General features: G+C 34.1%; 1 protein-coding gene across 1 annotated transcript; it reads left to right on the top strand.

Annotated features, from left to right (window-relative positions):
* Positions 1 to 4202: 4202 nt before the first annotated feature.
* LOC141652474 (phospholipase A1 PLIP2, chloroplastic-like) lies at positions 4203 to 9441 on the top strand. Its single transcript, XM_074459972.1, has 6 exons — positions 4203 to 4885; positions 6438 to 6929; positions 7389 to 7448; positions 7557 to 7973; positions 8400 to 8956; positions 9052 to 9441. Exons 1-6 carry the CDS (start codon positions 4388 to 4390, stop codon positions 9053 to 9055), a joined length of 2028 nt encoding a protein of 675 aa, XP_074316073.1. The 5' UTR covers positions 4203 to 4387; the 3' UTR covers positions 9056 to 9441.
* Positions 9442 to 17867: the final 8426 nt, after the last annotated feature.

The following is a 17867-nucleotide window of genomic DNA, read 5'->3' as shown; positions in this document are numbered from 1 at the left end:
AGTCTTTGCGATGGTGGAAAAAGAATGGCAAAGCTAGTGTTTTTCGCAAAATTAAGGAGCAAATTACAAATGAAATAGCCGTAGTAGTGGTAGTGGTGGAAGCCATCCGAAGAAGAAAGTGTGGAAGTGACAGTTGTGTTATCTACCTTTTTTTTTTTTTTTTTTTTGGTGTATATCATCTAATTTTGTTTGAATTAAAATTGGGTAGGATCATTAAGGTGGTAAAACACTTCCTCGTAAATTTAGTGCTACATTCTCAAGGTTTGAACTTAAAATTTCTGGTTAAGTTAGAATGGTTCTCTCACCGATTGATCTAGCTGTTTATGGGTACTTGGAACTTTTGGAGTGTACCAAAGTTGATGGGATAGGCGTCATCGGGTGGCGCCGAAATCGGGTGTCACCCTCTCAGCTCTCATGCATTCTTTATTGAAGAGGTTTCCATTTATTGTATGTGAGAGAGTAGCGTCGAGATTGGATATCACTCGGTGACGCCAACTCATTTTCCAAGTTGATGTGAGCGATGTATTTGACAACTTACAAGTAACGTACTATCACATGAATGGAGAAATGATTTGCCTTTGGAAACCTGTAGGCCCATTTAGTTATTCCTTGGTTATTGGGCCTCTTGTACAAAAATGAGGTTCCTTGCTAAGTTGTTATGGATTTAAAGGTAAAGGGACCAGAGTGATTTGGAGTAAAGCTGATCGTTTACGGGCTTGAATTGGAATGGGCCGGGCTTAATCAAATAAATATCCAACAAACGGGCTTAAATAACGTGTTCGTGTCCATTATGGCGGGCCAACTACTACTCCCCATACACATCCAATCAAAAAAAGCGAGCATGTCTATGGCTTAGCCACCCTTTTTTTAACCACAGTTACAAGCTTGATGTTTAAAAGGTGTAGTCTCAGACTCTCAACCCCATAAATAACTCCAACAAAATTGCACTTGGTTGAGTTTGAACCTAAGACCTTGGGATTTCATCCAAGTTTTAAGCACGAGACTCAACCATTGTAGACTTGTTTCTTTGATTTTTTGTCTCTTTTTTACCTCTCAGACAAGTGACTTTTTGTATTTACACGATTTTGAAAATTCGAACTTACATAGATATTAGCTCACTAAATAATGTTTTTCTGACCTTATTTTGCTAAGTATTGGCACACATATCATTGTAATGTAACTCATTTTATTGCTATCGTTGGCAGATCATAACGTTGAATTATAATTAACATCCTTCCAATTTTAAATCTCGTTATGATACCACTTACATGTTTTTTTTTTTTTTTGGAAGGCCACCTTTCATATAGTTCATCTTGTAAAAAAATTTCTTTATTCCTTGTAAAAAAAAACTAAAAGAAATCGTAAAAACCTTAATATTGTTGTAACAAAAACATGTAGTTAAAGTGTCATGCAAACGTGAATTCTAGGCCCATGGGCCATGGTCCACCAACCTACCAACTACTTCGGCCAACCTCAGCTAATTGAGCATGGGCAATTTCGTTGGCAGAATAAAAATCCAACTTTAGTGTCAACCGCTTTGTAGGGCCAATCAATTTATTTTTTGAACAACGAGACCACCTGCGGTCGCTATTTTTAGTGCACACTCGTAAACCCCAAATATACGTAATAATCTGCAAATCACGTATACTAGGTTAGCCTCCCTGAGGGTGAAATGCTTACTATTAAGACAATCAATTCTTAGCTCATACAATAATGGACAAAATTTGATAGGAATTTCTTTGTAATGTCTTGCATTAAAATCTAATTTTGTAATTCATGGGTCCGGTATCATTTATTTCCTAATTTTTTTCATGTATAGTACTTTGTAGCATATAAATATCACTCACTTGTCTGTTATATCCTTATTATTTGAAATAAGTAGTTATATTTTTGCATTTAGTAATAAGGTATATTTATAAGATGGAGGATATCTTAGTCAACAAAAAGAAGTCTAGTTTTGTTTTCTAAAAGTTATAGCCTTTTCCATGAAAATTTAGGAAAAGTAGTCTAGTGGCAATGTGGCAATTCTTATATCCTACACCCATGTGTAGGATACTCTATACTCCCTCCCACTCCCCACTCATCCTCAACTTCCTCCTTTTTTTTTAAAAAAAAAAAATACAAAAAATTAACTTCCAATTTTAAGAAGCAGTTACCACTATCATATTCAATTTAAGTGTTTTGTAGTATTGCATTCACGATATGACACTATCATATTCACTTTAATTTTAGTGAATATGACAATATTGTATAATGAATATGCACTTTATAGTGTGATATTCACAATATAACACTATTATATTCACTTTTAGTTTAGTGAATATGACAGTATAGTTTGATGAATATGTATTATGTGGCGTGATATTCATCTCATGCCTCTATTATATTCACTTTTAGTTTAGTGAATATGGCATTATAGTTTAGTGAATATGACTCTATTTGTTCAAATATATTGAACAATGACGATCTTGAACGTTTTATTCCGTATCAAAATCACATAATACAAAATAATGTAAAGGAATAAAAATAATTATGTGATATGATATGAATATGTCAATTATGTGATGTGAATATATGAGAAAAATTGAAATAAATAATAAAATATATCAAATATGATCTCTATTTGTAGAGGAATAAAAATTATGAATAATGATATATTTTTTATAATTTTATAATTTATTAAATTTAATAACTATTTATTATAAGAAAAGTTTAAAGGAGAGAGTACCATGCACCATACTCCTGGGTGCATGGTATAATTTACCGCAATGTGGTATGTCGGATTTCAATTTCCAAATTTAAAGATGTAAGGAGTTAGTTACTCCATAATTATTGTATAAGTAGAAGTTACTCCCTTGTCATAATTCACCTTTTTCTAATGCATGGGTAAATCTGAATTTCATTACTATTTTTCCATGGCAATCAAACAACCTTTTTTAGTGTTAAATCTATTCATGATGGGTTGGGAGTCTTGGGACAAGCAAATGTTACGGGAGTATATCTCTTATGAATTTAATTTTTCATAGAGATCTTAATCAGGTTTTAGACTCGATAATAAAATTAGTTATAAAAATTTTCAAAAATACTCTGTGTTATATGAGTATTTTTTTTAACCGGATCAGAAACATAATCACAATATACTCTGTTATCACAAAAAATTTAGAGAGACAGTCTCTTAATAGTGTCATTGAGAGATCTCTCACATGATAAGGGGAGGAAGTTATCTGATTCATATTTTCTATGTTATAACTTACACTAATTGAGTGCGAGACGGTCTCTCACGAGACATACTAGTCTGTTATATAAGAAGGTTATAATCCTCTAAACAAGTAACATTTTATTTGTACAAATACTTCCATCTCAAACCCGAAATATAACCAGTTGATCTCTATTAAAATAAATATGTCCTTTATAAATTTAAAACTGCGAAAGTGGTAATTAAGCCCCGTAACTTTGTTCAATTGTGAACTTAAACCCCATAAGTTTTATTTGAAGCAATTAAGCTCCTTACGTTTCACCAAAAGTGAAATTCAACCCCATTTTTAAAATTTTCACAAGAATTTTAATTAAAAATATTTTATATTAGTATTAAACAATTTATTAAATAACTAAAAATTACTAATTGCAACTTTTCGAATTTTTACATAATTTATTAATCATTGAGAACACTTTTACATACATATTTAGTAAATTATTTATAATTTATGTAATATTCATACATATATAATAAATTGTCTATATACTATAAAATTCAAAATAAAACAATTCTCAATATTTAATATAAATATAAAAGTTCTAAAATTATAAAACAAAATATTAAAACTGAAAATTATATTCAAAATAAATTGTATTAAAAGTGATTTTAATATAAGAATTTGGTGAAAATTATGAAAATGGGGTTGAATTTCACTTTTGGTGAAACTTAAGAGGTTTGATTGCTTCAAATAAAATTTATGGGGCCTAATTTCACAATTGAACAAAGTTAAGGGGCCTATTTACCACTTTCGCGAATTTAAAACAGGTCAAATATTAATCAATTTCGATAAATGGAACCCGTATATCTTCTATCTATTTACGACGGATATATCCGTCTTAAAAGTAAAAAATATAAAATATAAAATATAAAACCCCACAGAAATATTTTCCACGAAGTTTGGGAGTTGAGAGTTATGGGCAACTATTTGTAATTGTTCACCTGTTTTTACACAAACTTCCTCTCTCCTTTTTTCCCTCTTCTTTCTCCTCCATTTTCGCACCTTCACACATACACACAAAGATTCAAACCCCATTTTCACGCTTTCCCAACCTCCCATTATTATTGTTTTTCTCGCTCGACAACACAACAGTGAATAATCCCCTCGCCGCCAGAAATAGGGAGAAAAATTAGATGGAAGGTTTATGTGTGAGAGCAGGGATTAATGGGCTGATTGGGCCGGGTTTAGGGGGGAGTAGTGGGCCTAATACCGGGCCAAATAAATACGGCGCTGTTTTAAGGTCATCGTCGTCGACGGGGAACTTGATCTCGTCTGATAAAACGACGTCGTTGTCGTCAAAGTTTTCTGCTTTTAATCACCCTTTTAAATCTCTGTTTTCTAATAAAGGGGTTGCTTTAGACGACGCCGTTTTGATCGAGGAGAGAAAAAGTGATCAAGGGCAAGATAGTCATTTCAATGCTTCCACATCATCATCATGTGATCATGATGATGATGATGATGATGATCAGTGTGATGGGTGTAGGGTAGATGATGATGATGATGAATTGATGGAAGAGTTTGATCGAGATTCATTTACAAAGTTGTTAAAGAAAGTGTCTTTAAATCAAGCTAAATTGTATGCTCAATTGTCTTTTTTGAGTGATTTAGCTTATGATATCCCTAGTATTAAGGTAATTACTTTGTTAATCTTTCGGGTTTTTAATATTAATTACACTTTTCGTATCAGTCATTTGTTTACCTTTTATTTTCATTGCGAGGGTTATTTTAATATTCGGACGGAAGTAGTATTATTGGAATATATGCTTAGTGTATTTGATTTTAAAAAGTTGATAATTTTAAAAGGTTGATAAGCTAAATTTATGTTATATAGGGCGGGTAAGGTTGTGTACATCTGACCCCTTTGTTGTTTACTCTTTGGATGGGTGCCTTTATGTCATAGGGCGGGTAAGGTTGTGTACATCTGACCCCTCCGTTGTTTACTCTTAGGATGGGTGCCTATTGACACTAGGGTAGTTTTGGTGTTTTAAGCCTAAACTATAGAATAGACCACTAGACCCGTCTCATGGTGTGTGAGATTAATCCTATAAAAGGACCTTCTGGCACTGTAAGACGGTTTTATTGGAATAGCTTTAACTTGAAGGGATTTTCAGGTTTTGGGGGGTAATTATTTATTAGACTGCAGCATGTTGTTTATATGGGATTTATGATAGTGTTGCATAAGTAGTTGTATGTAACATCATGTGATCAAAGGTGGGAATTTGGTATGTTTTGGCCTTTTGGGGGGTTGAAAAAAGTGGAAATTTCAACAAGGAACTGTATTGAGTTATGTTTTGTGCTTACTGATATTCCCTTGTTTCGATCGCGTTAGTGGGAATTAAGTGGAGTTTAATATTGTAACTAATGATTAGAATCAACTTACCAACTAACCCTTTGTTCTATAACACAATTAGGAAAGACTTGAGGTCATCAGCTAATTTAGGCGGATTGTGACGGATTATGATTAATGACAGAATGCTATACTTTTCTCTGATGTGGTGACTGTGGTCCAATAAATTGGTTTACTGTTGTCTATTCCCTAGTTACTTGTATTCTATTAGCTGCCACCAAATTGGCTGTTCATTTTGCATTTAACAAATCATACTCTCCCTGGATGTGTATTATTGAGTTTTAGTTTTAGGCTGTGATGTCTTTTTAATAATTGAAGTTTAGAAGTTTAGTGATCTGTATCACTGTATGCGTGCATCGTTTCTTTAATGTCGGCGACAACTGGAGTCAATACCCGTGAAAGTCAAGGTCATACTCTCTTTGTCCCCGACAATAGGTTATGTTTGTTTTAGGATCAGTTTTATTTGTAAGCACATGCCAATGGGCTAAATAGTCCTATCATCAGTGGCCGACCGCGACCCCTCTCACCCAAATCCCCAACCAATGCAATTTTTGTAATTTGAAATCTGATTTTTATTCTAAGTTACTCTATTGCGTTAGTGAATCGCCTTAATTTTTCAAAATTATGTATTTCACTATTTTGGCCCCCGAAACTTTGAATCTTGACACTGCCATTATCTATACTCATTCTCATGGCACAAAACATGCTTAAACTATTGGTCGGGACACAGGGTGTATGTGGCATTGTGGCTATAATGCTGTATTACTGCCTGCAATTTGTTTTTCATTTTCCCTTTCTTTCGTATATTAGTAATAGTCTTTGTGTTCCTTGTGTAGCCGGAAAATCTTCTGAAACGCCAAGGTTTGCGTTATGTATCTTCTTCGATTGAAAAGAGGGAACAATTAGCTGAGGCTGAAAAGAAAGAAGCATTGGCCAAGGCCACGGCTGAAAGCGAGGCCTTGGCTGAAGGTCAGGAAGGTAGCCAAGCTGAAGCTGTTGAAGGCGATAATCAGAAACCTGATGTGAGAAAATCTGCTGCCTATCATATTGCTGTCTCTGCTGCTTCTTATTTGCATTCTCGGACCCAAGCGATTTTTCCCTCTCGTTCCACCAAAGATGAGAATCGCTCCTCAAAGGATGAGAATCGAAGCATTAATTCTGAGATGGCTTCGCTTATGGCTACCACAGACTCAGTGACAGCTGTGGTTGCTGCCGAAGAGGAGGTAAAACAGGCTGTTGCAGATGATTTGAACTCGATAAGCTCATCGCCTTGTGAGTGGTTCGTCTGTGATGATGAGAAGAGTGCAACCAGAATTTTTGTTATTCAGGTAACACTAATTGAGTGCAGTTATGTTCATTTACACTTTAGCGGACTTGGTTTTGTGCTAATTACACTTTGGTGGTCAGATTTTTGACAATTCACTTTGGTGACGTGTTTTGAGAAATAGGTATTAAATAGTGGAGACTTTTTGAAATGCTTGAGCACAATGTGGTCCAACAATCAACATGAAGTTTAAATATTAATGTGATTTTTCACATTATATATCGTCAAGAACGACTTATAATGCTACTGTATAAACACTGGTGACTTTGATGCAATTAGTGAAGCCAAAGGGCACGAAAGTAAAACTAACTAAAACCTACGTCCACAAAAGTGATATTTTTCGTAATATTTTTGCTTCAGTTTGCAGGACATTTCTTTCCTCGTTGTATTACCTATCCCGATACTCCTAAGTTACTTAAGCCAAATACCCATCTAATAGCTTGTTAAATTGCATTGCATACAGGGATCCGAGACACTGGCTTCTTGGCAGGCTAACCTACTTTTCGAACCAATGCAATTCGAAGTAATGTTGGCTATATTCTAGTTATCTTGTCGTATTTTCTCATTTATTTTCTTATAAACCAATCCTAAAAGAACTGATTCTAAAATATTCAAGTTTTTCTTCACTTAGGAGTTGGATGTTTTTGTGCATAGAGGTATATATGAAGCTGCAAAAGGTATGTATCAGCAAATGTTGCCCGAAGTCCTGGCTCACATGAAAACCCATGGTAGTCGGGCTAAATTTCGGTTTGCCGGTCATTCTCTTGGAGGAAGTTTATCGTTGCTTATAAATCTCATGTTGCTGAAGCGAGGGGAAGTTCCTTATGCTTCACTTCTTCCAGTCATCACGTTTGGATCACCCTGTGTCATCTGTGGGGGAGATAATTTGCTTCTCGAGTTAGGACTTCCAAAGAGTCATGTTCAGGCTATTGTGATGCACCGAGATATTGTTCCCCGAGCTTTCTCTTGCAACTATCCGAGGCCCGCAGCTCAACTTCTTAAGGCTCTAAATAAAAGCTTTCGGAACCACCCTTGTCTTAACAACCAGGTGAACACTCGCAACCATCTCTCACGAACTAAATTCTGTATACATGTATTTTTACTAGGTTAGAAATCTTAGAATAGTTATCCATGGACTATTGGATTCAGTCTAAAGCCAAGAAACGGGTTGTTTGGTGGGTTCGGGGCATTACAAGTTTACATCATTTCTGTGGCGACATTTTGGGTCATAAAGTTATATGGTCATTTCAATTTGTGTTATTATGGAGTCATTTCGATTGCTTGTTATTGTTTATTTTGGTTCTGCGGTGGTCGGATGATTTAGAATCATAGTAGGATTTTTTTTTTTGGATCAGTTATTATGGGATGGATCGTTTCGGTACATTTCCGGATTTTGTTTCAAAATACCTGTAGTCATTTTGAGTCCGGTCATCTGGATCGGGGAAATTGAGACATTAATTGCTTTACATTGCAGAAGCTTCTGTATGCACCCATGGGAGAGATGCTAATTCTACAGCCGGATACAAAAGTCTCACCACAACACGACCTGCTCCCCTCGGGAAGCGGTCTTTATCTACTAACTTGCAAGGCGAGCGACGCTACTGAAACCGAAAAGCAACTCCGAGCAGCAAAGAAAGCTTTCTTAAACCGTCCCCATCCACTAGAAATCTTAACCGACCGCTCTTCTTATGGAAGTGGTGGGGCCATCCAACGAGACCACGACATGAAATCTTACGTAAAATGTGTGCGGGGTGTAGTTCGTCAGGAGCTTGTTCGAGTTAGAAAGGCTGAAAGAGAGCGGCGCAGGAAGGTCTGGTGGCCTCTCATCAAGCCTCGTGTCATCGAAACAGGTATCGTTGTGCGCTCTAGTTTTGGACCGGCCCAGTTCAATTTCGCGGGCGCCCTTAGAACCGGAAGAGAATCCTTAAAAAGATTCAGCAGGCTTGTTGCATCACAACATATGCATTTGCTAGTTTTACTCATGTTTCCTACAAGACTTCTGCTCATCGGTGCTTACAATATGATTCCCAGGTAACTGTTGCTAAAATCAAAAAATTTCACAAATTCTTAGACGAGTATATCCGTCTTAAGCTTAAAGCGAGTAAAAAAAAAAGAGAATTGTACAGGTAGACGCTGGTTGATGGAAAAGGAACAAATTGGTTGGCAAATTCTTTACAGTTAGAAGCTCTTTAGGTTTTTCATCAATGAGAGCAGTAAAACCGATTTATTGTCACCGGGAAAGTACTCTCTATGTCCCGTTCATTTGCTTACCTTTTATATTTTGTGAGGAGTATTGTAATCAAAGGTAAACAAATAATTGAGACGGAAAGAGTAGTAGCTAAATTGTCGATAAATGGGGATTTTGTTTGAAACAAATATGTAATATTGAAATATTCCTAGAGACTCCCCCTTAATATCTGATGCGATTAGTTTTGTAAAAAAAAAAAAAATTCCTGCAATTACGGGGAAAAAGAGAAGAAAAGAAGATTGAGACGGATCTGTCGATGTATGATTTATAATCGGTCTTGTGTATGAAATGTCCTCGAAAGTATTAGGGATCTACTTAATGGACAACTAGTTTTGGAACCCGTGAAAATCACGGGATCGTTAATAATTTATTGTTTTAATCGGCTTAAAGATTATGCAATACAAATGTTTTTCTTAACCAACAAATATTTAAGCGTTAGTTTAGTTTCACTTTATTGATTAAATGAATTAGAGTTTTTACACCTGTAATTATAGATGGATCATGGATGGTGAAAATAATTGCATATTTGATAAAAAAAAGTTGCTTAAGGTAACATTTTAAAATTATTGTGTATGTGTTGCAAGTACGAACTAAATTTTCAGTACCTAATAATGGATATACTTGTATATTACAACAATTTTCTATTCCTTCAATTTCAATGGATTTTATACTTTTAAAAAATTTCTGTCATATTTTAAAAATATGTAGAATGCCCTGTAACACCAAATAAGTAAAAAATTTGTGTCACAAATTATTTTCACGTACAATAGATTTATGGAAAATAGTAAGAGAGTGAAGTAAAAGAGTATAACTTTAGAATTTCGAACAATTATTGGTAAAAATGAACAAAATTAGTTATGCATCTTATGAATGACACACATAACAAATATTTAGTCTATACAATATGTCACATAGGCGCTTCCACTTTGTTCAACCAAAAATATAAATAAATAAACATTCTTATACCTTGTAAAAATAATTAGCTACAACTTAAAAATATCTCCTTAAACTATATTAGCAAAAATGTCTAAGCTTACTGACTTACTCGTATAATCTTTTACACACTTTGAGTTATTTGATTTGTGACTAATTGAAGTCTTAACAAAAAAATTAAGGAAAAAAAGGTACTACGTGCAACAAAGATAAACTGGTTAGAATTCACAAACTTTTGACAAAAAATCTTCCAAGAATTGGCGGATCTAATGTCTTATGTGGCTTCATTGAGATTTATACTACTATATGTAATTATACATACTACATAGTATAACGGAGTACCTGTCAAAAAATAAAAAGTCAATCAAACTATAATAATGAAATGTAAACTGAAACAATTAATTTAATTCTGTAGAATGAGATACAATGAAATAAGAATATAAAATATATTGTAGCTACGTAAAGTTGTTATAAAGTCAAGTTGAAATGATTAATTCAATTAGGATTTTATGTGAACCAAATAATTTTGAATTGAGTGTGGAACCTTAAAGATGAAAAATCTTCAAAACAAAATCTCAAAAGTGTTTATAAGGTAGAGAAGTCGAAACCTTGTGGTAATGCAAGTGATGATAATTGTAGACAAAAATATGACAATGTGTATAGGTAGTATAAATGAGGAGGGGGAAGCCAAAAAATCAACTAAGAAAAGATTTAGATGTCAAATTAGTAGAGTAAATTAATTATTAATTATTAATAGCTATAAAGACGAGGAAACTAAAAAGTTTATTGACATTTACATTCTTTTGTACAACATAAATTGTGACACATCACAATTCAAGATGACTTTTGAAATGAGACATTACTTAGTGAAATGCTTAGTTTTATCTTTTTAAAATATTGTATAGATTTTCCGTGAAAATCACGTGACTTTTCTAGCTCGTCATTAATAATTATTTGCTCACGTTATTTTTATTTTATTTTCTTATAGTGTCTTGATACTTACATCATTCTTTATTGTTTATTTGTTATTGTATCATGTTTATATTATTCTTATTTGTTATCTATAGCCAAATGATATTGTATTTACTCGACATTTAAATGATATTTTTTCTAGTTTATAACTTTATTAAAATGATGATATCATAAAAATAGTAAGTAACATCAACCATGGTTATATTTTATGTTTGAAAATAATAATTATATTGAAAAATTAAACTATTCTTCACTCATTTTCACTTAACCGTTGTAACATTAAATCAAATAAAAAAAAAATGAGATGGATATAATAGATCGAGATAAAAAACATCGATATTACTGCAATATTCTCACTTCAAAAATAAAAAAAATATTACAATTTGATAGTCAAAGTACGAGAAAAATATAAATTTTATTCAATACATATGTAATATGTTGTTAATCCCAACAAATTAACTACACATTATTAATTAATGAATACATTAAAAAAAAATTCCAAAACATTACATTGTTCTTAAGAATGTGTGAGACAAAAAAGTTAAGGGTACAATTTGGTCAAGCTAGAGTTTCATTCACCAAAGTTGGACATTCTTTCGCCACAATGGACGGTGATATATATTCGATTATCGATCATCAATAATCTCAAGTGTCATCATCAATTCGACAACACCAAAAATGAACAATACGATATAAATGCTTGTTAATTATACATTCTCTTTTCTTCTATTTTTCTCTTATCTCTTCATTTCTCGTTCATTTCACCACAAAAGAAAGATAGTTTTTTTTTTAAAGTTCAATCAAATGAAAACAAATAGGTAAGCTAGATTCTCATCTACTAATCTTATTTTATAGGTAAAATTTGTTGATGGTTTCATAATTATGGAATATGAAAAGTTTGGTATTAAAGAGTAATAAATTGTAATTATGAAATAGAGTAATGTTTGGAAGATGAAAGTTTACGTAGGATAAATGATTATAATATATTGATTACTACTTTGTCTTTTTGTATTTTGTTTTTAATTTATTTTTTCATTAATTTTTGATCTAGCATATACTTGTAACTACTCAATCTAGCATTTTTATGTTATTGTATAACTTGTATTACGTCACGTGTCTTTCTATTAGCTACTCAATCTAGGCTTTTTATATTATTGTATAGATTTCGAAAAAACAATTAATTTGGAATAAATTTTAAAGGATAATTAAACAATAAAAGTGGAATGGAGAAGGTCTCGTTTAAATTCACCATGAACACAAAATTATAAATATAATTATTTTAGTTTACTTACTAAATATATTGCTAAACAATGCAATTTGTGTTTTTTTTTTTATAAAACCTTATCCTTTACGTGAAATAATCTCGTGAACTAAATACATGGTATTACTACCCTTTTAAAATTCTATTATTAGTCTATAATTTCAGTTAAGTATTTACAAAATTTGTATGTAAATTACTTAAATTAAATAAATATTTATTTTCCAAATATTTTATATTTTCCTAATAAAATATTTTATATGATCTTCAATACTCATTTGTTGATTAATTAGTTCTGTAAAACATCTTCTATATACAACAAAGTTATGGTATATTATTGTTTTTTTCTAGTAATAACAATAATGAATTAATGCCTTTCAAAAAAAAAAAAAAAAAAAAATAGTGAATTAGTGACAATACAATTTTTTTTTAACTTCATTTATTCCTTTTCGTTCTTAATTTCTTATATATTCAGTTTTTTTATTTCGAATACATATAATACTACTCCATATGAAATATCTTGAAATTACTAACTTATAGTTAATGCGTATTTTTTTATTATAGTTTTTTTTAGTTAATTAAATTTAAAACAAATGGAATATGGATGGATTTTTAAAGAAAATAAGTGAATTAAATTAATGCAATATAATAATAAATTGATAATGCATGTCATATTAGTTTGTCAAGTCATATTGTTATTGTGTATGTGGTTTTTTTCATCCTATGTGGCATTGTCTATGTGACATTTTTAGGCTAGCCTTTTAATAGTATTTTATAGATGTGCCATCATCATTTTTTGAATTAAAATGAAAAAGGCAACTCGGTTAGTTATCACTGTTACCCTTGGTAGCTTTCACCATTTTTTGAATCACCTATGAGTTAGATTGACTACTTCATATTGACTCATTCCAAACCCAAACTATAAAAATCTACCCACCCAACCCACATCTAGAAAATTCTAAAACCCTACCCTTCTTCTCCCTCAACCTGCCTCCTTCTCCCTCAACTCTAAAACATAAACACAATCCAAAAAATTCTCTTTTCAATGGCTGCTGCTGCTCAGAAGATTAATATTACATCTCGTTTTTTACATCATGCGGTCTTAAAAGAAAGGGGGGTTGGTTTTGTAATGTCCTACAAAGACTTTTGCAAGAAAACATCAGTCTACTTGAGCTTTCGAGATTACTACAGTCGCAACGAAATATGGTATATTCATCCGAAACATAGAAGAATGTGGGCATGCATGGTCAAGTTATCGTTTGATGTTAGAGACGGCGAATATATATCTGGTATACCCATCCGAAACATATTCAATGATCTTCTAGAAAAATTTTTAGCAAAACCCTACCTGCCTCTTTCTCCCTTTATCTCTAAAGAGCAAAAACTCTTCCTGCCTCCTCCTCCCTCTATTTCTGAACGATCCAAAAAAAACCCTAACTTTACCCTCCTTCAATATCCGCCTCCTTTAACATCTCCTTTTCACCGTTTCTCTCAATGGCTGCCGAGAATAAATCATTAAACAGAATTATTAAAATTTGACTTTTCATTCTAAAAATAAATTAAACAATCAATAAACATCAAAACAAATACTATTAGAAATTTCCTTGTTACAATAAATCTTAGAAACAAAACCAACATTCATTTTTATTTTAATATACAAATGATCGGGAGGAAATGACCATGAGGAAAGGAGTATAATAAATAAGACGAAAAAATTCTAATACAACTACAATAATAACAATAATCGTAGCAAAACACTAATAATATAACAATATTCGAGGTAAAATACTAATAATCCGTGGCAAAATTTTAGTAAATTGTAATCATATACATAACATAATTATACTTTGACGATATATTATAGCAATATACGTATTGATTAATAGAAGAAAAAAAAATTCTTATGAAGCTCTTTTCTCCGCAAGGCCCAATACGATCACAAATTCGGGCTTTCAAAGCACCATCAACATCAAAACATAACTAATCCCGTAAATTGAGTATTTTATTTGATTGTTTGAGGAAAAAGTTGAAGACATTTAAAATGAAAATGATGACATTTTTATTAATTCGAATCTTTTCTATTTTTTTCTCTCTATTTTTTCTCTAATACATCCATATTATTATATTCCCTCGCGAAAGAGTTCCGAAAGAGTTCTTCACATTTCTTATTTTCATTCATTTACCATTTAGTACTCAAGTGTATTACAACCATCCGATCTATGTAGAATTTAATCTAAACCATTAAAAAGTAATAAGCACCATTTTTTGTTGAGAAAATAGAGCATATTTTTACTGTATTTTTATGAGAAATCATAACATAATTAAGCTCCACTATTTGGGAGAGAGTTATATAACATAATTAAGCTCCATTTATACTTTCCATTATTCAAAGGATTATCTTGTAAAGATTGAATGAGTTGAGCACACTTATCATTTTGCCAACTCAAGGCTATCTTCTGTAGTAAATTTCCTCTAAATTGAGTAACCAATATAGCCATCAATTCAGCCTCAGAAACTCTAGAAAGAGCGTCTGCCATTGTATTTTCATTTTTTTCCTATACAACACTTCATAGTCCAGGCCCAACAGCTTTGGTAAGCATTTGCTTTGAAAAGGGGTTGTTATCTTTTGTTCCAACAGATACTTGAGGCTAAAATGGTCTGTTTTAATAATAAAATGTCGTTTAATTAAGTAAGGTCTCTATTTCTCCACTGTCATCACTAATGCTAAGAACTTCTTTTCATATGTGGATAAGGCTTGATGCTTTGATGATAAAGCCTTACTTAGAAATGCAATAGAATACCCTTCATGTGTTAAAACAGATCCAATGACCCTATCAGAAGCATCCGTCTCCACCACAAATTTTTGAGCAAAATTGGGTAAAGCCAACACAGGTGATTCACTCATTGCACCCTGAAGTTTCTGAAAAGCGACAGTAGTCTCCTCATTCCACACAAAGCCATTTTTCTTCAACAAATTGGTCAGTGGTTTGCTTATAATGTCATACTCCTTGATAAATTTTTTATAGTATCGAGTTTTTTTGGGCAACTGTAAAGAAAGAGTTTTACATTATAGTGATACGGCTCATTAAACCATACCTATAAACTACAGCACAAAACACCAGAGTACTACTAATAACATAAACTCAAACAAGGTAATAATTGCATCGGTTAATAACATCGTGTTGATGACGTACGCCGAAAGTCTGAACACGCTCTTCATAATCAATATCTACCCCAATATCTAAAGGATGAGCATCGCTGACCCAAGGAAAACACCCATCTTTGCTTGTCTTGATTGACGTAGCTTCGGAAAAATACATGCAACAAGACCCAAGAAAGGGTCTCGGAGATTCATCTCCTTGGTTGTGAAAATCTTCCTCAGAAAACCAACGAGCCTCCACAAACCCATTCTTACTCATCTTAACCGATACAGCGTCAGAGAAATACCTACAACAAGACCCAAGAGAGCGTCTCGGAGATTCATCTCCTTGGCGGTAATACATCTCATCTGGAAACCAACGAGCCCCTTGACCCAACGAGAGAGAACAAAGTGCACTTACGCCCCAAGGACGTAGAAAGAAAAGGAGGAAAGCAGGCCACAAAAATCTGTTTCCAAAGGAGAGCAAACTCCTACACTTTGGAACACAACCCTCGTTGACCAGAACCTCGTAGCCAAAAAAAGCGAGTAAAAAGGTAGATAACAAAGGGGGGGAACCACTTGAACATTACCCTTATCAACACCAACTCTGAAAACCGCAGAGAGTTGGGCTCAACAGAGACCCGATGCAAATTAACCTTCATCCTAATTAACACGGGAATAAGAGGACATGACACCCCAAACCAACAGGAACTTATTATTTGAATTAACAAAAGACACAAAAAGATGGAAATACACATAAGTCACAGGTGAAACCACCGCATCCACCAAACCAACGACACAACCAAAGAGCCCGACTCCACCCTATGAACACGCCTCCACAGAAAGACAAATTCCTAGCAGCCACGGCTTTACTCCTACCAAAAGAGCAAACGGGCCCCACACGCCATCTACGAACATCACGGCCGACCCTTCAACCACCAACCCTGAAAAAGACACTGAGACTCCAAATTCCACAACAAACCCCCCAGGACCATCGGCTACATGCTACAAACCAACCCTAGACAAACACCTCAGCCCGGGACAAACTGAAACAGGAAAAGGGAACGATCGGAGGGGAGAGGGGCGAGGGGAACGGGGAAACACCGAATCGTCCCAAAACCGCTACCACAAACAAAAAGGAAACCAAGAAGAGCTAAGCTCGACGACCAGACCGACGACCCATAAAAAAACGGGAACATACCAGGGCGAGGGAGAGGGGGAAAACACCTTTGATTGGCCAGCAAGTCCTTCGATGACAGGATAGGAGAACGGAGGAACGTAACAACCTCAGAGCTACGACACCAAAGCCCAACCAAAAACCGGACGATCGAGACGGAACCACGATCCAAAAGGAGGAGTGAAAGCAAGCCTATACTGGAACCCAGAGGCAACGTATCGCCGGAGATAGGTTAAAGAAGGAACCCATCCCGAAAACCGTTTATTACACTTCGACTTGAGACGTACGAGAGGCAGTAACCAGTTGTGTTTATTTTTCTTCAAGTTTTTCTATCACGTGTCCGGGGTCGCTTCACGAGTTGCCATATAAAAAATCAGCACCAAATACCAATTATTATACCATTTTGAAGGAGTATCCTGTTCCCCTCCGTGATTGGCAAATTTTGTGAGGCCGCTTTATCTGACATGAGAAATCATCCATGTAATTCACGAACATTTTTGTTCACGGGCGTGAAATCCCGAAAACCGTTTATTATATTCTTCAAATTAAGCCGTTTGGGAAGCCGTACCGGGTCTTACTTCTTTTTCTCCCGGGTTCTCTACCATGTGTCACGAGTCGTTTCAGAGTTATCCAATTCGATTTTAGCCCCAAATAAAAAGTATTAAACCATTTTAGCGAGTTTCCAATTTTAGCTTCAAAGAGGCCGGTTTATAGGACACCGACAACGTCAAATATCCTCTGTTGCCACTCATAATTTGTGAGGCCCGTTTGTCTGACTTGAGAAACCGTCCGCGTGATTTACGATTGTTTTTGTTTCGGGACCCTGGAATCCCGAAAAGCGTGTATTACACTTCAAATTGAGCCGTTCGGAAGGCTGTATTGTATCGCTTTTTTTTATCGTGGTTTGTCTATCATGTGTGAGGGGTCGTTTCAAGAGTTGCCTTATTTGATTCCAGCCCAAAATAACATGTATTAAACCATTTTTAACAAATTTTAAATTTTCGCTCGAAAGAGGTTTACCGCACACTAACAATCTCAAATGTCCTTTGTCACACCTCAAAATTTGTGAGAGCGATTTGTCTGACCCAAGAAATCGTCCGTGTGACTTACGGACATTTTTCTATCAGGACCCTAGAATCTCGAAAACGGTGTATTATACACTCCAAATTGAGCCGTTCAAGAGGTCGTCCCGGGGTGTGTTTCTTTTTCTCTCGG

This window comes from Silene latifolia, chromosome 4 (genome assembly GCF_048544455.1).
Source record: "Silene latifolia isolate original U9 population chromosome 4, ASM4854445v1, whole genome shotgun sequence".
Taxonomy (NCBI): domain Eukaryota; kingdom Viridiplantae; phylum Streptophyta; class Magnoliopsida; order Caryophyllales; family Caryophyllaceae; genus Silene; species Silene latifolia.
Note: the sequence above shows the minus strand (reverse complement) of the source record. Positions and strands in the feature narration are given on the sequence as shown.

Excerpts from the sequence above, each read along its gene's own strand:
- LOC141652474 (XM_074459972.1), top strand. The coding sequence starts at position 4,388 with ATGGAAGGTTTATGTGTGAGAGCAGGGATTAATGGGCTGATTGGGCCG. Across the intron at positions 6,930-7,388 it reads CCAGAATTTTTGTTATTCAG|GGATCCGAGACACTGGCTTC; the intron begins GTAACACTAATT and ends CATTGCATACAG. Across the intron at positions 7,449-7,556 it reads TCGAACCAATGCAATTCGAA|GAGTTGGATGTTTTTGTGCA; the intron begins GTAATGTTGGCT and ends TTCTTCACTTAG.